This window comes from Siphateles boraxobius, unplaced genomic scaffold, assembly GCF_051911475.1.
Source record: "Siphateles boraxobius isolate OS27281-9 unplaced genomic scaffold, OSU_SipBor_1 111, whole genome shotgun sequence".
Lineage (NCBI taxonomy): Eukaryota > Metazoa > Chordata > Actinopteri > Cypriniformes > Leuciscidae > Siphateles > Siphateles boraxobius.
In genome coordinates, this window is record NW_027508713.1 from 664,650 (window position 1) to 690,454 (window position 25,805).

Sequence of the window (25,805 nt, forward strand, 5' to 3'; positions counted from 1 at the left end):
CAAGCTGATTTCATTAGGTTGTATTAGTGATTGTAACAGGTGAAATGTCTCTTTACTGTAACATCTGCACAGTGTAACACTAGGTTACTGTTTTTCTTCAATAAATCTTTGCACATGGTGAATCACATTCTCTGTCTTTCATGATACATCTGTAAAGTTCAGATTGAGGACTGAGAGATTCAGACACTAAACTTTGAGATGATGCAGTGATTTAGTGTGTTTAAAGCAGACGTCACACTCACACACTGTCTGCTCTCCTCTATTTCATGGGTCTTTCTGATTTATCAGTCTGTTTTCATTCTTCATCTTCATTGATTCCTCTCTTATGTCCTGAATCGATGTGTAGTTGGACTGGGGTCTCTGTGAGTCAGTGTGTCCAGGACAGTCATCTCTCTGTGTGGATCATCTGACCGCTGTGAGCCGTGAGGGAGAGAACACTGATACACATGAAGAACACAGACGAACACGACTGTAAGGTAACACACACGCGCACACACACACACACACACACGCACACACACACACACACACACACTAATCTGATTAAAAAAAACATCGAGCAGATCTGTTAAATCAAACTCATTAGTTTTCTTCTTTTGCCATATTTTACCCCAGAAAAGGGGAAAAAACATTTTGAATGATGATAACTGATCAATTTCTGAAAGCTCAGATGATATTAAAAAATATTATCTGTATATAAATGTATGTCATGATTAGACTGTACAGTGTGAGGTAGGACATCAGAGCACATGCTGATCAAGTATGAAAAGTTAACACATGAGGGACAAAACTTAGACCAACTTTTAATGCTGGCTTGAAAAAAAAAATCATGACTGGAAATTTAATTATTTTATTATTTAATGATGAGTTTCACAAATATGATTTATCAGCAAAACAGCTATTATTCAACTTATTAAATCACTTATTTTCACCTAATCTCTAGTTCTGTTCCCGTGTTGTTTCATTTTCGTGTGTGTGTGTGTGTGTGTGTGTGTGTGTGTGTGTGTGTGTGTGTGTGTGTGTGTGTGTGTGTGTGTGTGTGTGTGTGTGTGTGTGTGTGTGTGTGTGTGTGTGTGTGTGTGTGTGTGTGTGTGTGTGTGTGTTGATGCTCTGCGCCACTAGACGGAGCGCGATTTTCACATGAGGTTGGATTTTAAAATGAAAGTGAAAGAGAGAAATGACTACGCCATCCGGAAGCTTTGACTCTGTTAACACTGGGATTTCGTTTTAAACACCGTTTTATTTAAACAGCTGCATATTTTGTGGTAAGTTCAGAAATTATTCTTCATGTAACCATCTAGTCAACGTGAGCTGCTATTGGGTTTTGAGTTTCTTATCTTTCGACTGTCTAACTACCAGAGCAGGCATTTGCATTTTACTTTGCATTTGTAGTGGAAAGCAACCGCTCCGGAAGCGCAGTAAAGTTAGTTTTAAGTTTGATTATGATATTTGCTGTATCCCACATAGCAATATTTACATCAGTGTCTCAGTTGTGACAACCCAGATCCGGCCCACATCTGGCACACATGGAAAGATGATCTGGCCCACATGCGTGGAATGACGGCCCTTGAGCGGCTCACTCCTGTTTGCCAGATCTGGGCCACAAGCAGGCCATAGCAATGTCACATGTCAGCCAATAGCAAAGAAATAAACCAGAACTGGTCCTTATCTGAGCCACAAAATCTGCGTATATTAAATAGGGAGTCATTTCAGCCTTAATAAGCCACTCTTTGTTTAAGCCAGCCTTGTCTCACTCTGTGTTTTAACACTAGTGTCTTTATGAAATGATCTACGCTAAAACTATGATTCTTAGTGATTTATTATCTTTAAATTTATTACAATTTTTTTGGTACCTTGACATTTTTTCCACTGCGCCGTGGTTCACATGAGATCGCATTACAGCGGGGAGTTCAAACGTCACAAAAGAGCATTTTAACCTGTTCAGCGTTACGGACACTCAGCACAGTAACACAAAAGTGTTGTTTCATTTCCCCACGATGCTGTCAGAGCTGCACTGTAAAAAGCAAGCATGACATAAAACAAGGGAATGCTGTTTTACCTTAAAGGACAATTCCAGCCAAAAATGAACCAAGGGCTAAATAACACACGGGTACCGAGTCGACCGTTCGCTGGGATGCGTTTTCATGATAATCGAATGTACCCAGTTTTAACTTTATTTTTAGTTTAACCACAGACAAGCTTATAACGCTAGTGTGTGGGGCATTGAATAAGTAAAAATAAAAATCGCTAGTTAATACCTCTAACAAGGCTCAAACTAGCCCCACACTAACACGGTACCATAATGAGGGTCTCTACCTGCAAACCGAAGCATTGAGAACTTTGTAAGTGTACAGACAGTTAAATAAGAAGAAACTTTATAAAGACAGTGCACTTCGAGTATACAAGCAGGAGCCATCTTTGGAGAACAGTCTCGACCAGTCGAACCACGAATGCCGTGCTACGTGAGCTGAACTGTGACTATCGACCAGGACGTAGCACGGCGTTCGTGGTTCGACTGGTCGAGGCTGTTTTCCAAAGATGGCTCCTGCCTATATACGCAAAGTGTACTAATAACTAAAAAAGAACTGAGAGTACTTGATAATGTACTTTTAAATACATTTTAATTGTTACCATTGCTGTGTTTTGCATGCTGAATGGTGAAGTCTGTGTGTGACTCAAGCATAATCAATGACAAGATATTGTCACAAATATAGAGATAATATGTAGTCGTTGTGTGAGTAAACATCACTCCTCTGATCTCAAGAGGTGCTCTAGCGACATATGTTAGAGGCTGGAGTCTTTAGCCTCCTTGTTAGAGTGCTTGACTCCCACGCTGGAGTCCAGGGTTCGAGGCCCACATAGGGTGGGGTGAGTAGGACCTGGCTAAAGGATCACAGTTATATCAACCCAATTAAAAGTTTCACAAGGTGTCTATGACCTAAATGATATATATATATATATATATACACACAGTATATCATATTTATTACCAGGGGCGTGTCTAGGGGAGGCCCTAAAAAATGATCTGCCCATCTGATGATAAATGAGAAAAAAAAAATGTTCGCAATTTTTTCACTAATTCTGACCTAAGGTGATGTCTTGTGTTCTCCTTCAGATCAAGGTTCATAACCAGAACGTTCATTAAAAAATGTAGCCTATTGCTTCTCTGTTGGCCATTTTGAGTGGGGGTGTGTCAGTCTGCTGCCGCAGCACAACCAGAGAGCGCAGCAGTCACAGTTCACTCTGCACACAGACCATATAGATTTTGAATCTGTTGGCTGCTCATGTTAAAACGCTCACTGCTCTCAGCTTTGTTCTTTTCTCATTTAATGCTAGTGCGTTCTTATAAGCTTTACCTGAAAGTCATGTAGTTGAACAGTTAAGTTTTGTTTGTTCATTTTAGCGGGCTATTAATTTGTTGGGTAACATACCCTAGCTCAGGCTGCTTAGCTAGGTGCTAGTCACTGAAGTTGGAACTGAAGTCAATGAAGTTGGCTTTTGGATAAGTAATAATTAGAAAAGTACAATCGTTATAATACCAGTTTTTATTAAACATAAAAAATGTATAAGTGGCTCATTAAAAAACCAGGCACCTTTTCCTTCACCCTCAATGCAAGATGCCTCTGTCGAGCTCAGCGCATCTGCATGCAACACTGAACATGCTGCCTCTGACAAGCCCAGTACCTATGCTGACAACACCGAGCAGAGCCTTGTTGCATCCATGATGGTAAATCCTTCAAACGCATGTCCTCCACAAAATCCACATGCACCATCCTCCAGCTCTGCATCTGTGTCATTCTGCCCTCCCCAAAACATACAATCCTCCTCAAGCTCTAGTGTGTCTGTTCCCCCTGACTTAAATTTGGATAGCCCATCCCTGCCCATGTTTTAATGCGGGCTGGTATCAGTCTTGACCATGGCTCGAGTATTCTATCTTATGTGATGCCAGCTTTTGCTTTCCCTGCCGTAAATGTAGTGTCTCCAATTTGGAAAGAGATGACGCATTCACAAAAGTAGGCTACACCAATTGGAAAAAAGCGCTGATAAAAAACAGTGGTTTTCATAAACATGCCTCCAGCACTGCGCACGTCCAAACCATGTCTGCGTAATCGGCAAAAAACCTAATCGGCCTCATTGAATTGAATCAGCTTGATGCTGAGTATGTGTGTGACCACATTCTGTCTCATCTGTCTGACCTGGGTTACAATGGTGACAATTTAGTGTCTCAGTGTTATGATGGTGCTTCTGTCATGTCAGGAGTGTGCAGGATTTGCTGCAAAACAAAGTGGGTAAAGATATCCCATATATGCACTGCTGCTACAACCACCAACTCCATTTGGCAGTGGTACATGCAGTGCATGCAGAACCTGTGGCAAAGAAGTTCTTTGACTGGTCCAGTTCACTGAACACATTTTGTCACAGACATTATGTTGCAAATAGATACAGTACACCCACACTGAAAAGACATGATGTCACCAAGTCTATTGTTCACAATGAGGAAGTCATCAGGAGGCTTCTGTCTGAGATAGCGGAGGACGACAGTGCTCCATTTGACATTAACACAGAGGCATGTGGTCTTTTGACCCAGCTTAACGGACAGAACTTCTTTGACACTGGCAAATTTCTTCTGCATGTGCTTGGTGTGTTGAAGCCAGCCAATTCAATTCTGCAGTCACAAACAGTGGATTTGTGCACTGCAGGGGAAGTGGTGACCGCTTATCTCAAAGAAATGTTGATTTAATGAGGGCAACATAATTTCTACTACCGAAATCAGCGTCTTTTCTTGACCCTTCTCTCCTGAAGCCACTTCAAGTGCTTGCAGGCACAGAGCAAAATAGTATGACCTTGCAAAATGAAATTGCTGTGGCAAAAGCAATGTTGCTCAATAAACTGTCCACTGATGTTAACATCTCTGAAGTATGCAAGTGCAGTCAGCAGTACAAAGAGGCCTTCCCCATTTTGCATAAGCTGTATGTCACAGCACACATCATTGGTGTGTCCTCAGCTGCATGTGAAAGTTATTTTTCAACCTTGAGCCGCATTCTCACCCCTCTCCGAAGATCAATGCTGCATTCAAGGAAGAGAGATTTGGTAATTCTGGCACACGACAATAAAATCACAAAAGGTCTGGACATGAATCAATTTGTTTCTGAATTTGCCAAGACTAGCCGCCGCAGACTGGTCCTGTAGATAGGATACTTTGGACACTGATGACTCTATTGAACTACAGGCTACTGCTCTAGCTCTCCCATTGTCATATAATGTGGTATACATTTGTTTTGATGTTTCGGTGTTTACCTAGCATGCATGGACTGCATTATATTTCTATTTATGGGTATCATCAGGCCCCTTTCCACAGGTGTATAAAATCAAGAGATTATGAATGCAGACTGCATAGTGCTTGATTAATACACCTGTGGAAAGGGACCTGATGAAATCCATGAATACGTACTACAATTGTTCACAAAAAGGGGTAAAATAATAATAATAATAATAATAATAAAAAAACAATAATATTGTGTATATATATATATACACAAAAAACATATTTAAAAAAAGTTATGTTGCCTCTGCTAATCATATCATAATTTCAATTCTTATCGTTTCACAAAAATAGCTTTTATTTCAACTCACTAGGTCTCCGGACCCCCTGTAGCCTACATTTACATTTACATTTAGTCATTTAGCAGACGCTTTTATCCAAAGCGACTTACAACTGAGGACTAAAGCAAGCGAGTCATCGTGAAGAGGGAAGAACAACGCAAGAAGTGCTCAAAATACAAAGTTCAGGCATTGCTCAGAGTAAAGCCAGACAAGCGAAGATTTAAAAGGGAAAGAAAGATTTAAAAGAGAAGGAAATATTTTTTTGTTATTTTTTTTTAAGTTAAGTACTCACGGAAGAGATGAGTTTTCAGTTGTCTTTTGAATGCTGTCAGGGATTCTGCATTACGGACGAGGGTGGGGAGATCATTCCACCAGCATGGAACCGTGAATGAGAATGTTCTGGAGAGAGATTTTGTGCCTCGCTGTGATGGCACCACGAGCCGTCGCTCCTTGGCCGATCGTAGGCTTCTGGAAGGGATGTAGACTCGTAGTAGGGAGTAAAAGTAGGACGGAGCTGAGTCTGTGGTGGATCTGTAAGCAAGCGTCCTTTTATCTAGGCCTACTGTTTACATTTACATTCATTCATTTAGCAGACATTTAATCCAAAGCCACTTACAACAAGAGAATAACATTCAAATACTGTTCTCATACTGTTCAAATGAGCATATCAAACTTTTTTACCTGGGGCCGTATTCACAAAGAATCTTATAAGAGGCTATACAAGTAGCTCCTAACTGGCGAATTTAAGAGAAACTCCTAAAAATAATGGGCGTGTCACTCATAACTTAAGACTTCTAATGTGTTTTACTAAGAGAAATTCGCGAAGCATTTTAGCCCTAAAAGTAGCACCTACGTCTGGGACAGCTTAGAAGAAGCAACAAATTAATTTACCTCTTGTCTATACAAACGTGACTTCAGATTTGTTTAAAAAACTCTCTCGTCCTTCTCGGTAGCCTACTCGTGTAGCACGTCTTCTCACAAGCAAACACCTGTCACTCATCATCAGGCAAACACCGTGATCTGATATGAATCTATCAATAATAATAATAATAATATCATCATCATCACTTTTATGTGATAGCCCTATAGTCTAATAGGGGTCCTGTGCCTATCTCTGGGTTCTTGGCTTGAAAAAAGATCTGCACTAAAACAGATAGCTCATTTTTGTGTAGTATAGCTTAATTTTGCGCCGATTTGTCAATTGTTTATGTTGCTAAAAACTATCATAGCAAAGAGGGTCAAAAAGTACTAGGCCAACGTGTTTCCACAACACGTTTTCGTTCAGAGCCAGCGTCACGTGACTAAAAAAGCAGCAGAAACGGAGGATCAGAGCAGTGAGAGGCGCTTCACTGCCCCGGCAAGTCAGTCAGTAATCCATACTGTAACATTCGTTTGTTCGTTGTGTAAAGTTGCAGTTAGTTTGAAATAACAAACCTGTTCACCCGAAGGAAAACTCGACGAAGTGCTATTAGAAGACATCCTGTCATAGCTTTTTGGTACATAACAGCTTCCGTAGATGCAACACGCATTCGAAAAAGCGAGGCGCTGGAGAGCACAATTCGTTTGAATGCAAAATACAATTTCACCGCTAGATGGGAGAAATTCCTACACAATTTCTGGAAACCTGTTTGTTTTGACTTAATTTTTGGAGTTTTTTAATTTATGATTATAATGTGTTATAGCCAGGAATATTTGTTTATTTTATACAGAGTTACAATACTTTGTATCTCTGTGTTGGAGATGTGATTTTTTTTTTAAATACTAATTATTCATGTGGTAGAAAACATTGTTAGTATGACTATGAAAGGGGGCTCTTGGGTTTGCTATATATATCCCCTGTGTGTTCTTAATTCGAGACTGAAAATAATAATAATTCTAATAAAAGTAATAATTATAATGATAATAATTACTATTATTTTTATAGTTTCTTTAAACTGGTGGACAGTGGCTATTCAATAATGGGTCAAGAAGGTCTTGAAGGTCAAGAAGAGCTAGAAGCTCTAAAAGGTCAAGAAGGCAAGTCAAAAAGGTGATGAAGAATGCACACACACACACAAACACTCTCACGCACACACACATGCAAACAATCACACTCAAGCACACAAACACTCTCACGCACACACACACACAAACCTTCTCACGCACACACTCTTTCACATACACACACACACATACACACACACACGCTGTCTCTCTCTCTCTCTAACACACATACACACGCATATAAAGTAAAATAGTAAAATTTTTAAATGTAAAAGAAAATCTATAGTCCTCAGACCTGTAGAGGTTCAAGATGTAACGTATTTCATATTCCATGAGAAAAGGATTAAGTGACAGAATAACTGACATGACATGATTCGGTCAGGAAAGCCAGCTGAGAATATAAGAAAGAGATAAGAGCTTCTCTACCACAAAATTAATAAAAATGAAACCATATAACATTTGAATTCTGTGATGAATAAATATCAAATATCTCAAACTCTGGTTGTGTACTTTCAGACAATGGTCATGCCTGAAATGTGGCCTCTGCCTCGGCCTGATCCTGTGCATCGCCTTCATCGTTCTGATGGTATTGAACTGTCAGAAATGCGGAGGACATCTGAGCAGCTCTGGTAATTGCTATGCTAAAGCAGCAGTGGCAGCGGATGCTGAGGTTTGCTCTGAGATCGGGAGGTACGATTACAAAGAGACACATTTATGTTTCTGGGAGAGATTTTGCAACCCTATAGTCTGCATTAAAGGTGCTCTAAGTGATGTCACACGTTTTTTAGGCCAATTTTTTTTTTTTTTGTCACATACAGCAAACATCTCCTCACTATCCGCTAGCTGTCTGTCCCCTGAACACACTGTAAAAAAACACAGTCTCTGCAGACAACCCAGGCTCCACACACGGCAACAAACACAAACTGGGCTAACCCGCACCACTAAACATAACAAACTGTTCCAGCCAATAACCGACAAGAAGGGTTTGGGGGCGGGGTTTGGGGGGTTAGTGTGCGGATGAGGAGGAGGGAGGGTCTAGCTAGCCTCCGTTTTGTTTGACAATACTTTAAACGTCAACAAGAAGTGACGTCACCCGACATCGCTTAGAGCACCTTTAATAATATGAAGTTCACTTGACTTTACACAGAGCTCTTTGTGTCTGCAGGGACATGTTGAAGCGTGGCGGTTCAGTAGTTGATGCTGCTATTGCTGCTCTGCTGTGTGTGAGTGTGGTGAATCCCCAAAACATGGGCATCGGAGGAGGAGTGGTCTTCACCATATACAATGCATCAACAGGTACATGGGATTTGAGACACTTTAACCAGTTTGCCACAACTCCCACAATGGCAACAGTTCCAGAAACAAACAAAAACCCTCCTATGAGTAGGCTACTCATTTTTATAAAGCACATACAAGTGATTTTTTTTCTTTTCTTTCTTTTTTTTTTCTTTCTTTTTTTTTACCATTCAGCAGATACATTCCAATCAACTTATAGTGCATTATTAAAGAAGTAGTTTCTCTTGAGCAGCCTGAGGTCAAGTTCCATGAGAAACCTTCCAGGATTACATGAATCCACTCTGCACGCCCCTTTTGTCTCAGAATGTATTGTGCCCCTCTCTGATAATTGTAAATAATAATAATTATTATTATTATAAATAGTATAATAGATAACAATACACTTATACACCATTTCCCCTTACAATAATAATAAAAAAATAGTATAAAAAAAAAACTGCCGAAAGTATTTGTTGGAGATGAAATGGCACAGTTTCCTCAGCAGCGCTATATGTGGACACACACTCACAGGACCAGCGGGTAACGTTAAGCTAATATGGAAAAGTTACATTTATCCTACCATGCTACTGTACAAGTTGCGGCAGCATGTGAGTTATGCTTAACTATAATAAAAGTATAACTCGATTTCAGCCGCATTCTGAGTCATTCGTTTTTATCCAAGGCAAGTGTTATTAGCTTGGGGAAATACATCTAGTGAAATGAAATATTAAGTCCATGTCCAACTCTAAATTGTAAGGAATTTATATATTTTATTTCATAGTAACACTTTACAATAAATTTCATTTGTTAATTATTCATGTATAAACTAACATGAACTAACCATGAGCAACACATTTGTTACTGTATTTGTTAATCTTAGTTAATAATAATACACCTGTTAATTGTTTGTTCATGTTATTACTGTCCGTGCATTAACTAATGTTAACAAATACAACTTTTGATTTTAATAATGTTTTAGTAAATGCTGAAATTAAATATTAACTAAGATTAATAAATGCTGTAGAAGTGCAGTTCATTATCAGTTCATGTTAACAAATTTAACTAATGAAAACTTAGTGTAAAGTGGTACCGATTTCATGATAGCTAACACTATATGCATATAATACATACATAACATTTACAACATCAACAAAACTAAACATGAATTCCTCATAATTACCTTCTTGATTTTGTGTGTTAAAGTAAATAATATTTAGTAATATTATAATGATTTCCCTATTTTCTTGTGATGTGTTATGCATTCTAATTGTATCAACATCTTTTCATATAATGCCAAGCAAATAAAGGATGAAAAGAAAAAAACAAAATAAGGATTTTGTTTACAAAATAATATTATTACAAAATAATAATTTCCTTTTTTTTCTGCCCTTTTTGGTCCTTCCGACCCCGTCACTGAGGAGGTCTGTGCACGCCAATTGCTCAGCTCATGAGAAAAAAAAAAAAAATACTTATTAGACTGAAAGTCACAAAATGCAAAACAATGCAGATTTAGACTAATCCAGGGCTGTGACTGATTATTTTGGTGATCAAGTTATCAGTCAATTATTTTGAATCAGATTTTTAAAATAAAAGCCTATTAAATGACTTAAAATATATATAAATGAGAAAATAATAATTAATTCAAATAAAGTATCAAAAGCAAGTCATATGGGTTTATTGAACAAACAATATAATACATAATATAAACATAAACAATTCCTGCAGAGGGCTGATTTGTGTTTGTTCCTGATTTTTGTTACACTTTACTGCAAATCAAATCCTTATTTAATTTTAGCCAAACAACATTTAATTCGAGTGTCCACTTAATTTTGAATATTTGGCCACTTCTTTACGATAGAAATAATTTCTTGAACAAGAACATGTGGACATCAAAACATGCAAACTTCTTTTTTTTTTCTTTTTCTTTATTGCAATGAACAACAATTTACATATACTGATGTATTAATATTATCTCATGTTGGCATAGATTTATACAATATTTAAAGGATAATTCCGGTATTTAGCACTTTGAGTCTATTTTCTAGTTTGTTTTGGATTAACTAGAGTGGTGGACTTAGAAATTTTGACAATGGGTCCTGTCTTTGGCTCCCAGATGAACGCTATAAGCAACCTAAACTCACATATGCAGAGATGGAGTTTCCCAGACAGCAACACAGTCGCTCCAGATCCGGCCCACATCTGCACCGTGTGGAATCCATGTGTACCAGATTTGGACCACATCTGGGGAGACAGTATGTTGCTGTCTGGGTTGTTAATCGTTTGTTAAATCTCGTGGTATGAGATCTAGTCACACCTTTGTTTCTTTTCGTACTGTATAGCAATATGAAAGAGAATAAGAAAGGGCAAAAATAAAGTACCTCACAGAAATATGATTGCTTTCTTTTAAGTTGCACCCATAGCTTGCTAAAGGATCTCAAGCTAGAATCTTCAGTGTCCTCATTTGCCAAATCACTGCAACCTTTAGACCATAGGCCATCTCTGTGTTAAACTCAAAGTTTTTTCACCTTCAGGAAAGGTGGAGACGATTAATGCTAAAGAAACCGCTCCAATGGGGGCTTCACAGGACATGTTTGGAAATGACCCAGAGAATGCAAAATCAGGTAAACTACCATAAATCTACATATCTCCAAATCCATCCTCCATGATGGCTTTACAGCACAGATTCAGCATATGCACATTAGTCCACACATTAAGACACGAACGCCCAGTTTCACAGTCAAGGCTATAGCTAGTCCCAGATTAAAATGTTTAATCTGATTTAACTGAAAGTAACTTGCATTGAGATATTTTAAAATATGCCAGTACAATTGTTTTGTCTCGAGATGCACACCAGTAATGTTTTCTTTTTCTAGAGAAGATATTTCATATAAAAGCTACTTAAATGTCCTAAGGCCTAATCCTGGCTTAATCAAAGCCTTGTCTGTGAAACCAGGTCTAAAACAGCAAAGTGATGTCTCTGATGATTTCTTGCCTGTTTGGCCATTGAATGAGTTGTCCATTCCTCTGTTTTATATGAATCTCATCCCAGGGTTATATATCGCTGTGCCAGGAGAACTGCGTGGTTATCAGATGGCACACGAAAGACACGGGAGACTGCCATGGAAGGAGCTGTTTCAGCCCAGTATAAAGCTGGCAGAGGAGGGTATTCGGATTGGCAAGGCCTTGGCTGATGCCATCAAGGAGACTAGTCACACAATTCTGAATAATACAGCATTGTGGTAAGAATATATAATTTTGTAAAAAACCAAACAAAAAAAAAACACTTTCTCAGTGGCAAATATCCTGAAAGGTATGATCTGACTCTATTATGTCTATATTTACACCAGGGTCCCTAAAGCATCAGCATTTTAAATTGCATGGCATGATCTTCTGTTCTTCTTTTCTTTACAGTGAAGTGTTTTGCGACTCAAATAATAACACCTTGAAGGAAAAGGACATTATAAGATTTCCCAAACTAGCTCTCACCTATAAGAAGATCGCAGAAGAAGGACCAGATGTCTTTTATAATGGGTCATTGACTCAGACTATAGTGGATGATATCAAGGCTGCAGGTTATTTCATGCTTACACTTGACTCATATCTAAGGGATCTAGTGACTTATTATTATCAAAGTATGCAAATCTGTCTGAATCTTTGTTTCTCGTAACACAGGAGGCATTGTAACACGTGAGGACCTACTGAATTATACGGCGGTACTGAATGAGTATGCATTTGTCATGGCGGGGAACAGAACACAGGAAGCAATAGCAAGTAACTCAATTTATTAATGACCAAAACAATGACACGGGCGTGGAATGGTAGCGCAGGGACTTCGATGGCCAGAAGTGATGACAGGAACCGTGAAGTGGTGAAACACAGAAGACGGAATCCACACAACCCAAACGATAATCCACAACGAAACGACAATCCACGAAGAACACGAACACCGGACGAGCGGGATGACAGGACTGGAACACCGACACAGGAGACATCAAACAACGATCTGACAAAGAGGACAAAAACCGGTGAGTATAAATAGGGTGAGGAAATGGACTGCAGCTGGTGGTGATATGATGATCAGCTGGAGCGGATCAGGTAATGACATCACACTCACGCCCACAACGCACGTGCATTCATACCACAACATAAACACGAGACGAGAAGGAACCAGAGAATAGTATACCGTGACAGTACCCCTCCTCCTAAGAACGCCTCCTGGCGTTCTCAGACTCCCTTACCTGTCGATTGTAATCATCGATAAGGGAGTGATCCAGGATGTCTCTAGCAGGTACCCAACTTCTCTCCTCCGGACCGTAACCTTCCCAGTCCACCAAGTACTGGAATCCGCGTCCCCTCCGCCTAGAGTCCAGAATACGGTTGACCGAATAAGTGGTTTCCCCATCTACGAGTCGCGGCGGGGGGGGAACCGGGACTGGCGGATTAATGTGCGAATGAAACACGGGCTTAATTTTGGATACGTGGAAGACGGGATGAATCCTCCTGTACGCCGGAGGTAAATTGAGGCGGACTGCCACCGGACTAATGATCTTGGTGACAGTGAACGGGCCAATGAATTTGGGAACAAGCTTATTGGAGACGGAGCGGAGAGGAATGTTTCTGGTAGAAAGCCACACTTTTTGACCGACGATGTATACGGGAGGCCTTGACCGGTGGCGATCGGCCTTGGCCTTGGTGCGCGCCCCCACCTGGAGTAGAGTCTCACGGGCTCTAGTCCAGGTACGGTGACACCTCTGGACGAAGGCGTGAGCAGAGGGGACCGCGACCTCGGATTCCAGACTGGGAAAAATAGGTGGCTGGTAACCTAAACTACACTCAAACGGAGAAAGGCCCGTGGACGACACCGGTAACGTGTTGTGGGCGTACTCCACCATGGATAGTTGTTGGCTCCATGAGGAAGGATTCTTGGAGACCAAGCACCGCAACATCCTTTCCAGATCTTGGTTGGCTCTCTCAGTTTGGCCATTGCTCTGGGGATGGAACCCTGAGGACAGACTAACCGTCGCACCCAGTAATCTACAAAATTCTCGCCAAAATTTGGACACAAACTGGGGTCCCCTGTCGGAGACCACGTCCATCGGGAGGCCATGTAAACGAAAGACGTGATCTACGACAGTCAACGCTGTCTCCTTAGCTGAGGGTAATTTGGGTAAGGGGATAAAGTGAGCCGCCTTCGAGAACCGGTCCACCACGGTCAAAACGACTGTGTTACCCTGGGAGGGCGGGAGGGCGGTAATAAAATCTAGCGCGATGTGGGACCAGGGTCTCGAAGGGACTGGCAGCGGTTGGAGTAACCCATCTGGAGGTCGATTAGAAGTCTTACCAGTGGCACAAACTGAGCAAGCCAAGACAAAACTGTGAATGTCACGAGCCATAAGTGGCCACCAAAATCGTTGCTTAACCAAGAAACTGGTTCGGTTGACTCCTGGATGACAAGCCACGTTGGAGCAATGACCCCACTGAATGACGTCGGACCGTAATTCCTCCGGCACAAATAAACGATTCGGTGGGCAACCGGGCGGAGGCGTTACCCCTTCTAAGGCCGACTTGACCTTCGATTCGACCTCCCATGTGAGTGTGGAAACAAATAGGGTTTCGGGTAAAATGCACTCGGGAGTAGACGGGCGTTCGGAAGGCTCAAAAATACGAGATAATGAATCGGGTTTGATGTTTTTAGAACCCGGGCGGTACGAGAGAGTAAAATCAAAACGGCCGAAAAAAAGTGCCCACCGAGCCTGCCTGGAGTTCAATCTTTTAGCCGTTCTAATGTATTCTAGATTCTTATGATCAGTCCAGACGATAAAAGGTACCCCTGACCCTTCTAACCAGTGACGCCACTCCTCCAACGCTACTTTGACTGCCAACAACTCCCTGTTACCGATGTCGTAATTACGTTCGGCTGGGGACAAGCGATGAGATAAAAACGCGCAGGGATGCATCTTGTCGTCTGTAGAAGAGCGTTGGGATAGCACTGCACCTACCCCCACCTCTGACGCATCAACCTCCACCACGAACTGACGTGAAGAATCAGGGGCAATAAGGATGGGGGCTGAAACAAAGCGGCCTTTCAGTTTGGCAAACACAGCTTCCGCTGTGTCTGTCCACCTGAACGCCGTTCTGGGGGAGGTCAAGGCAGTCAGAGGTGCGGCTAGTTGGCTGAAGTTGCGAATAAAACGCCGGTAGAAATTGGCGAAGCCCAGAAACCTCTGTAGGGCCTTACGGGAATCTGGGCTTGGCCACTCGACCACAGCCTTAACCTTTTCAGGATCCATACGCACTCCTTCAGACGAAATGATGTGCCCTAGGAAAGGAACAGACTGTGCATGAAATTCGCATTTCTCCGCCTTGACAAAAAGCCCATTCTCTAGCAACCTCTGAAGCACTCGTCGGACGTGCTGCACATGTTCCTGGAGAGAAGATGAAAAAATCAATATGTCATCCAGGTAGACATAAATGAACTGATCTATCATATCTCGCAGCACATCATTGACGAGTGCCTGGAAGACCGCAGGGGAGTTGGACAGCCCGAACGGCATGACCAAGTATTCAAAGTGCCCCCTGGGGGTGTTAAACGCAGTCTTCCACTCATCCCCCTTCCTAATGCGAACCAAATGATATGCGTTACGTAAGTCCAATTTCGTGAAGACGGAAGCTCCCTGTAACCTCTCGAAAGCTGAAGACATCAACGGCAAAGGATAAGTATTCTTTACCGTGATGTTGTTCAACCCCCGGTAATCGATACAAGGTCGCAGAGAACCATCCTTCTTCCCCACAAAAAAGAACCCCGCCCCCGCTGGAGAAGAGGAAGGGCGAATGAACTTGGTTGCTAGAGAATCAGAAATATATTTCTCCATGGCCTCCCTCTCAGGAACAGACAGTGAGTATAACTTGCCCTTGGGCGGAGACTTACCTGGCAGTAAATCTATGGCACAGTCATAGGGACGATGCGGAGGGAGAGAAGCAGCACGAGACTTACTAAACACTTCCTTCAGGTCCAGGTACTCCCTGGGCACGCTAGACAAATCCCCTGCTTCCTCCTGAAACATAAAAACAGGCACAGACGAACAAGCAGACACAAGACAGGACTTATGACATTCCTTGCTCCACTCCAGCACAGTTCTTTGCTGCCAGTCTATACGGGGGTTGTGGTGGATGAGCCAGGGGTGTCCAAGAACGATGGGTGCGAGGGGTGAATCCAGTATGTAAAAAAAAATAGTCTCAGTGTGGTTGCCAGATGTGATGAGGGTAATATCTTCAGTCGTGAGTGAAATAGTGGGAAGTTCTTGACCATTAAGTGCGTGTACTGCAATCCTGTGAGTGAGGGGCTTGAGGGGAATCTGAAACTTGAGTGCAAATGATTTGTCCATAAAATTACCTTCAGCCCCGGAGTCCAAAAGTGCTCTACAGTCGTGCTGGTGGACTGACCATCTTAGTCTTACCGGGAGGAGGGTAGATGTGGATGAGGTCTTCTTGGCGGAGATCCCACCCGATAGTAGCCTCATACTTACTATCGGGCTTGACCTTTTACCGGGCAGTTGTATGCGAAATGTCCCGTACCCCCGCAGTAGAGGCAAAGGCCCTGGGACCTCCGCCTTTCCCTCTCCTCCCGGGAAAGCCGAGCTCGCCCCACCTGCATGGGTTCGTGATCGTAGACGGGACTGACCGCGTCCCTGCCGCTGGACCTAGGACCCTCGGCTCCTTCCGGTGTGCGGGTGAACGACCCTCTTCGCTCGACTCGTGAGAGTCGAGCGTCCACCCGCAGTGCCAGCTCGATTAGTCCATTTAAAGATGTGGGGAGGTCCAGGGCGTAGATCTCCCTCTGGACGCGGTCAGCCAACCCATGCAGGAACATGTCCCACTGCGCCTCCTCGTTCCATCGACATTCGGCCGCCAGGGTCCGGAACTCGATGGAAAAGTCCGCAACCGACCTCTCTCCCTGATGCAGGTCGGCCAACACCCTGGCGGCCTCTCTCCCCGCGACGGCGCGGTCGAAAACTCGTCTGATTTCGGAGGAGAGTGTCTGGAACGAGGCGCAGCATGGGTCTTGGTTCTCCCACACCGCCGTTCCCCATAGCGCCGCCTTTCCCGTCAGAAGGGTCAGGACGAACGCTACCTTGGCCTGTTCAGTCTGAAAAGTTCTTGGTTGTAGCGCAAAATGCATCGAGCATCGTGTCAGAAAGGCTCTACAGTACCTGGACTCCCCGGAATAAGCCTCCGGAACCGGTAGGCGGGGCTCAGACTGGTGGTGGAACTCTGGTGGTGTGGGGGGAACGGCTGGTGCGGGTGGCGCAGTGGGAGCTCGCATTTGTTGGATCTGCTGGGTAAGCTCGGACACCTGCGCCACCAAAGATTGTACCGCACGACCCGTGTCATTCAAATTTCTCTCTTGGGAATCCATCCTACGTATGCTGTGCCGAATGAAGTCCTCCAACGAAGACGATGGTGCACTCGCTGCTTCCATGGTTTGGTCAGATCGTTCTGTCATGGCGGGGAACAGAACACAGGAAGCAATAGCAAGTAACTCAATTTATTAATGACCAAAACAATGACACGGGCGTGGAATGGTAGCGCAGGGACTTCGATGGCCAGAAGTGATGACAGGAACCGTGAAGTGGTGAAACACAGAAGACGGAATCCACACAACCCAAACGATAATCCACAACGAAACGACAATCCACGAAGAACACGAACACCGGACGAGCGGGATGACAGGACTGGAACACCGACACAGGAGACATCAAACAACGATCTGACAAAGAGGACAAAAACCGGTGAGTATAAATAGGGTGAGGAAATGGACTGCAGCTGGTGGTGATATGATGATCAGCTGGAGCGGATCAGGTAATGACATCACACTCACGCCCACAACGCACGTGCATTCATACCACAACATAAACACGAGACGAGAAGGAACCAGAGAATAGTATACCGTGACAGCATTAAACTTTACAGTGGGGAAATACATATTTCATGCTCCTACTGCTCCATTCGGTGGACCTGTGCTCGCTCTGATACTCAACATACTCAAAGGTCAGTGTGTGTGTGGATTATAGGTTGGGAATGCTACGGCTCTTTAATTATTTTGAATAATTCTACAGCCATCTTCATTCAGGACCGGCCCATGACACAGGTGACAGGCAGTTGCATAGGGTGCAAAAAATGATATGGGGCGTCACACGAGAGGATTTTTATCTATTGTGCCACTAACCTAATGAAACACAACAGTTGATGACATACTGTGAGTGTGCGTGTGAGAGAGTTCAATTCAAAGCTGTATACCTTCTCTATATGGTTGTCCAACACAACATGTTCCAGCCCCATTACCTCTATTAATATAGTTTAACCTTGAGTTTGTTCTTAAAACAGCCAGTTCATGCCATCACATTTTGCTTGAGTTACTATTGCTTGATCACACCAAACACTTCTAAAAAGCAACAATTGTAAAGGACCAAAAGACTTGTACAGTGTGCAACATGGCTTTAGTAATATCTTGTTTAGTAAAGTCTGTGTTTAACCTGAGTCTTCAATTATTTAAACGTTTTAAGGTTCAGCTCAAATAATTAAGCATTTAATTGCAGGTTACAACATCTCAAGCAGCAGTGTGTCCACTACAGTGAACAAGACTTTGATGTATCATCGTATGATAGAGGCGTTCCGCTTGGCAGATGTCGAAAAGAAAAAACTGGGACGTTCTGAAAACATCACTGAGGTGAACTCAACTCAACTCAACTCTACCTTGCTTAGGCCTTTACTGGATATTTGCAGGATAAAGGAATATGTTAAAAGGAATAGTTCACCCAAAAATAACAATTATTGGACCCCAAAGGGATAAGATTAGGAAACTCTTCCCCCAATAACATAGCAGCTCATTGTTACACTTTCACGCTCAAAACACATACAGAAAGTACCACCGATGTTGGATCAATAGCCTTGTTGGCAGTGGTTTGACATATATCCTTTGCTGATCCTGTTCCACACTCTCTGCCATGTTGTTTCCACACTCATCTGCACTGTCCTTCACTGATTATGTTATATTATTATTTACTAATAATGTTTCCTTCCACAAATTTGAACTGAACGTGATGTGAGCAGTCAGTGGCGTGGACCAAGGGGAAACCCCTCGCTTGTTGACTGGGAAGCCAACTCAATCTCAAATACAGTGTTTCTGAATTGTATTAAGTATCTTTGCAACATCTGATCTAACAGGAGTAACTTATGTTAAAGCAGACGTCACTTTATCAAAGCTTTTCCTTTTCCTTGTTCCTAAATTTATGTATTTTGTCAATTTTGTTTTACAGCTGGTCAAAAATATGACGTCTGAACGCTTTGCGGACGACAAACGGAGTGAGATTAATGACTTCAAACAAACCAGCTATGGGCTGGAGGACAATAATCCAGTGCCTGATGACCATGGCACATCTCATCTGTCTATCATCGCAGAAGATGGGAGTGCAGTGGCAGTCACCAGCAGTATCAATAACGAGTAAGAGGAAAAAAAAGAGAAAAGGGGAATCAGTGTTTTTTAATCCTGGTCTTGATCTAACGCCCAGATTCAGTTATTGAGCGCTGGAATGACTGAACTCCCAAGCAACTGGTTCTAATAACATGTTGAAAGCTGTCAGAGAGTCAGCAGAGACATTCGCCGCACTTCAATTACAGATTTGCGCAAATCTTTTGCAATGTTTTCTAAATGTCGATAAAAAACTATTGTGAAATACCTGCGTTTCCATTAACCGATGTTATGCGCCTGAGATGTAATTTTTTCCTCTCACAATAAGTCATTTTATGGCAACAGATGTTGGTAGGTTTACATTTATCCCAGCCAATGCACTAACCATTATTTTTAATCGAAGGACTGGTAGACGTAGGCGTGTTATCCAAGCATTAATGGTAAGGAAAAGCCCCTTATACTTGTGAGCGGCACATATGAGGTGTTTCTCCCTCATATCTGCTTCGAGCTCTTGATTGTGGCATTTTTTTGTGGTTTAGCATCCAGTATTCCCTTAATTATTTTGTCTTTTATGAGTTTAATAAAGAACTCTGTCTCGTTCTCAGTCCAAACACACCGCGTCATCTACGCCAGGTGACCTGTAAATGCGCAAAAGCTGTTTCCATGCAGTTTTGCAAAATATTCCTTTTTCGAAATGCTTGAAAAACCACCTCATGCAAGCGTAAAAACTTTTTTGTGATAAATGGGAGTTTTTGCGAAATTACGTGTTTCCATTGGCCGTGTTTTCAATTTGTTATTTCAAATTGCGCAATTTGAAGGGTAATTTGAAGGCTAAATTTTAAAGCCAGACAAGTGGTTTGTTGAGGGTTGTTTTTTTTAGGGGAGGACTGCATGCCTACGCACATTCAAACACGCATACCTGTGGAGTGGGCTCTTAATGTGCGTGTGCACGCCGTCAGCGCTCTCACAGGTTCGCGTTTTTGAAGTTTGCGTAGAGAGAACTTAAGAACTTTGAGTTTTCTGTTAAAACGGTGTCGTGTTAGTTAATAACTAATGATTGTTACGATGGAAGTGAGTCAATCAAAACTAACTTTGTCATTGTAAGCTTTTATGAAAGTTGAATAAAAAAGTAAAATAAAATAAAAAATTTGCTTTTGAAGCTCCGCCCTCACGGGAGCAAAAGCTTGTTAGCATTTAAAGGGACACACAAAAATATTTTTTGCTCACCCTCAAAAAGTGACAATTTTAACATGCTATGAAAAATATCTGTGGGGTATTTTGATCAAAACTTCACCTACTCACTCTGGGGACATCAGAGACTTAATTACATCTTTTGAAAAGAATAGTATAGGACGCCTTAAATGCACTTTTAGTGTCTATATTTATGAAGCTCAGTTGCTTTGCTGCTCGTTTCAATCTTGTTATCTGGATCTTTTTTGTTTTCTCTTCTCACAGGTTTGGCTCTAAGGTGATGTCACGCTCAACAGGCATTATATTTAATGACCAAATGATGGATTTCATTGAACCTGAGGAGATAATTAAACCAGGTAAAAAATAAAATTAAAAAGTTGCATGGCTTGAGTTTAAATGGGTTATAATATGAACTCTTTCCCTGCCATTGATGGAATTTTCTGTAATTTATGACAAAACGCTTCCCCGCCGTTGACAAAAAATTTCTGGCAATCCATGTTTTCACTGTTATGCTGTATGGGCGCTGTTACGCATCTTCTGAAAGAGTACAGAATCTCCAGATCAAAACAAGCAATAAAGAAGCAGAAAAAAGCGATAGAAGTATGGTTGACAAACATGTAAAATAATGTAATCATCAGACATTAAACAGTATATAAATCCAAACTGCCTAATGTTCCTGAATAAAATGTGGACCTATGAAGAGGAAACGACTGTGAAGCATTAGGTGTGGTGATGGACTAGATTTAATCAATCTGTGTTTCAGGCCCGTCACCAAGGGGGGACATTAGGGGGCAGTGCCACCCCAGATCACACAACGTGCCCCCCTAATCACATGGTCATTCAGCAAACTTACAATTGAGAGCAAAAAAAGTATTCACGTATTCCATAACGAAACGTCTTCAGCAGCATTTAGCTCACAGGAACACTAATCTCTGTAACTTTAAATAACACATTGTTTTCAGAAATATGAATCGGAAATTAGTTGGAGCGTGTGTAAGGCTCTGCGCAAGGCTTACTTTCCCCTGGCCACGGGCTTGTTGAATTTTCATATTCATTTGCCTGCTAAAAATAGCTTACTGTTTCCACTAAAAAAAGGACTTTTTTTCTCAGAATTGCTGAGAATTGAATTTCTCAGCAAATTGCTGAGAATTGCACGCAAAATTGCGTGAAATAAACTCAAAATTGCAAGTTATAAAGTCAGAGTAGCGTGATATACAGTCGCATTTGCGCTTTATAAAGTCAGAATTGTGAGATAAACTCACAATTGTGAGAACTCTATGTCGGAATTGTGGGATAAAAAGTCACAATTATCTTTTAATATTTTTCGATTCCATGGCGAAAACAAGCTGCCATGCTTCTGATTGCTTTTAGAGGGAAAAGCCGTCTATAAATGCTGGTCTAGGATCCGTTTTCTCCGTAATGAAAGAATATTGGCGAAACTCCTGTGTTTTGAGCAGTGAGTGGATTAGTTCTACGCGCACGCAATCCTCTCGTTATAATAAACAGTTATGCTATGTAAATAAGACATTATGAGCTTTACTGATAGCCTAAGGCCGTGTGTCCACCAAAGCATTTTTAGCCGGCTGAAAACGCTGGACGCTCTGCTGAAACCCCTAGCTGTGGGCGCTTGAGAGCGTTTTGGCAGCGCAGCGTTTTTTCAGTTGAGACGATTCGTTGCTATGATACAGAATATCCGCAGCACAGTTTACTTGTAACTGATTTCGCAGATAATTTGTTTCATACTAAAAATTTATTTTTCATCCATTTTGTTCGGTTAGCTCTGCTGGTTGACGTCGTTGTACAGAAAGAATGTTGTGACAGTTGGTCGGTGTGGTATTTGTCCCGCCCCTCCTCCACTGTGATTGGACGGCTGGGTAAAAAGTGACAGTGATGAGCGCTGCGTTTTCCCCAAAGTTGAACATTTTTCAACTCTCGGCTACCAGTAAAAAACGCCGGGCGCTCAGCGCTTGAGCGTTAAATACACGCTCAGCGCCTCGTTACGCTCATGGCGTTTAAAAAACGCGGCGCTCCCATTGAAAACAATTGGAATTTTACGCCAGCTGCGTGAAAAAACTCTTTGGTGGACACACGGCCTAATGGAACTTTGTGAGATTGCGATGAAGTTGTAGCTATAACCGCTTTTTAATGATAATAAAATGAGCGCTCTTGGCGAGCTTTCTGCCATGCCAAATCATGCATATAGCCTAGTAAATGTTTTTAAAGGGGAAGCGCATATCCTCATGGTGTTATGGTGCACCCTCCGCCTATGATCAGAAACTTCATATTTTGTGTTTTGGTGTTGTTTTAATATAGAATTTGGTCTATTTCAGTTATATTAGACTAAATACGTGATGTTATTGTTTTGGTGACTGTCTGTTTTGTAGATCATAAAAAACTGGCGACGGCCCTGCTGTGTTTGATCATCGTTCTGAAATCTGATCCGGACGTAGTCTTTGACAAAACCACTATTTTCTCAGCTTTTTGTTTTTATGAAACTTACCCACATTCAAGTGTTACAAAATAATGCATTAATGCTTTGTTCTTTCTTTTGTTATACTGCATCTTCAGATATTCATACATCAGAATATTCTGGAGTTTTGTAAAGATTTGTGAAAATGATCAAAGATGGTGCCGTTTACTGGAAACTTGCTGGCAGGGAAAGAGTTAATGTTCACATGTAAATGACTATTTGTTTTGACAAGGTAAATGGCCACCTTCATCAATGTGTCCCACAATAATATTGGACCAACAAAGCAGAAAAGTCAGAATGGTGGTTGGCGGTGCAGGTGGGACAAATATCACCACTGCAACTGCTCAGGTAACAAAAAAAAAACACTTCAAATGTAAGATTTTTGAATTTAAATATCCAAATACCATTAGAACAATGTTATATATTTTGTTGATTTGTGTACTTACATTATCCCAAATGTTTCTAAGAATGTTTGAATCCAGAGAAATAAGCAGTTTTCACCAAGACACGTGAGTCGTCTATCACTGACATCATACCCGCGTTACCCTCGATTTGGGTGAAATGTCCGTTTATGAAAATAGCCGGTCACGTGTAAACGTAGCCTAAATGGGGCAGCAAACAAAGAGGGTAATGAGAAAGGACAGGTGGGGCAACTGAACCAATAATCAGGTTGCAAGACGGGCAGGGTTAAGACATTAGAGAGCACATGGCCAGCGAGCACAATCACAAGCCATGTGCTCAAACAAAACAAGAAAGAACACGCAGCTAATGAGAACTCATAAGCTGCATGTTCACACAGAACATGACAACATGAAAGCACACAGCCAGTGAAAAACACAAGGCGTGTGCTACACAGAACACAACACCATACACGGACAGAAGAGCGTACGGCCCAAGCGAACTCGAAACAGCACACTCACACAAGACAGCACACGAGAACGAGCCAACGGATAGGGTTATGTGTTTTAATAAACAGTAGGTTTGTGTGATATTTAAATCTATTTGTCTTTCATCTAAAAAACCTTTCCCCCTCTCCTGTCCTGTCTCTCGTCTCAGGTGATCCTGAACCACCTGTTCTTTGGCTATGACCTGAAAAAAGCTGTTAAACACCCCAGAGTTCAGATCAGACCAAATGTGACAAATATAGAAGATAACTTTGATGAGGTAGGATTCTTACACTTGCCAATTAGTTTCACAAAGCCAGAAAAGTGCGAAATATTCTAAGTTTCTCTCTGTGTTTATGAATTCAGGATGTACTTAAAGGCTTGACGCAGAAGAATCACCATATAGAAGGTAATACTGAATTAACAGCGGTCCAGGCGGTTGTGCGAGAGGGGGATAAACTCTGTGCTGAATCTGACGAGAGGAATGGCGTCGGTCGTCCCGCTGGATACTGAGAACTGCTCCTGTGCTCATGCTGATGTCGTCAAATGTGTTTGATCCAGGAAAAGTTAAACCGTTGTCCAGTAACAGATTCAGACTTTTTTGTTGGGGTGTTTTATGAGTGCCAATAAATCTTGAGCAGGAAACGAGCAAAAAGCTGTTCGTAACATTGTTTCAGCCATCCTGCATTATGATATCACACAGCTCCTAAAATGCTAAACATTTTATCAGAACTATTCCAGCTTCTTCCTTTTTTTTTTTAGCTTACCTATTGCTATCACTTACGTTTTTTTAAGCATATTTTAAAATATATGTATATACACTCAAAAAAAAATGTTTCCCTGGTATAAGCTTTATTGAAAAGAGTTTTATAGTTGCATTGTAAAATAATTGTTTGAAAGTCAATTAAGTATGCTGTCAGAATTAGCCTGATAAGTGTTATTTTGAAAGGATTATGCTTTTATTACTGTATGACTAGATTATTGTAACTCACTGTATGAGGGTGTCAGCCAAGTACTATTGAATCATCCTCAATTGAGTCTAAATGCGTCTGCTAGACTTCTGGACTCGTAAAAAGCAGCATGTAACACCGATTTTAGCCTCACTTCATTGGTTGTCTGTGCAGTTCAGAATTGATTTTAAATTATTGTTTGTTGCATACAAAGAATTGTATAATTTGGCCCCACCATACTTAGTGCATCAACATCAAATCATATGTTCATTCCATGGACTAGACTGAAATTGAGTGGTGATCAGGCATTTGCTGTAGCAGCTCTATAGTGCTGGAATAATCTACCTTTACATCTTATACTGGATCCCTCTTTAGGTTATTTTATACGAAACCTGAAATTACATTTGCTAGGTTATGGCAAGAGGCTTTTCACAGATGTTTGTAAGTCATTGTTTTGTCTGAAAGGACATTTTATTTATGTAATTGTATTGTGTGACTGTACAAAACATTGGTCAACATTACGTTGTTTTAATTGTGCTTTATAAATAAAAAAAATGAAAGTGCTGTTCTGTCAATGTAACAATTAACATGAGTCTGCATATAGGCTAATTAAATTATAATTATAATAAAAAATTATAATAATTATATATTATATAAAAACTATTTTATTTGCTGTATACTGTTTATTTTATTTTGTTGACTATACACTAAACTATTTACTAATACTTTTCACTTTATCTTAAATTTACTATTTGCATTGCACTGTAGTTGTACCATTACCATAAAGTATCCATCAGTTTGTTGTATAAAATATTTTGGTGTATCTTATAGTATATTTGGACTATCTATCTGTAAATATCTATCATTTTAGTGCTATAAAAATACAGAAAGCAGCCTACTGGTGTGATTTGTATTTACCGATTTGTTTTCTTAATGATGGTCAATTCTAAGCACCAGGTTAAAGACAGAAAATGCTTTTT

General features: G+C 41.3%; 1 protein-coding gene across 1 annotated transcript; it reads left to right on the forward strand.

Moving 5' to 3' along the window:
* The first annotated feature begins 1,143 nt into the window (after positions 1-1,143).
* On the forward strand, positions 1,144-25,389 carry LOC143706232 (glutathione hydrolase 1 proenzyme-like). Its single transcript, XM_077197924.1, has 13 exons — positions 1,144-1,265; positions 7,529-7,633; positions 8,104-8,277; positions 8,753-8,883; positions 11,394-11,483; positions 11,912-12,101; positions 12,274-12,434; positions 18,459-18,589; positions 19,179-19,363; positions 20,786-20,877; positions 23,224-23,339; positions 24,048-24,155; positions 24,242-25,389. The coding sequence occupies exons 2-13, from the start codon at positions 7,563-7,565 to the stop codon at positions 24,386-24,388; spliced, it is 1,596 nt and encodes a 531-aa protein (XP_077054039.1). The 5' UTR covers positions 1,144-1,265; positions 7,529-7,562; the 3' UTR covers positions 24,389-25,389.
* The last annotated feature ends 416 nt before the right edge of the window (positions 25,390-25,805 follow it).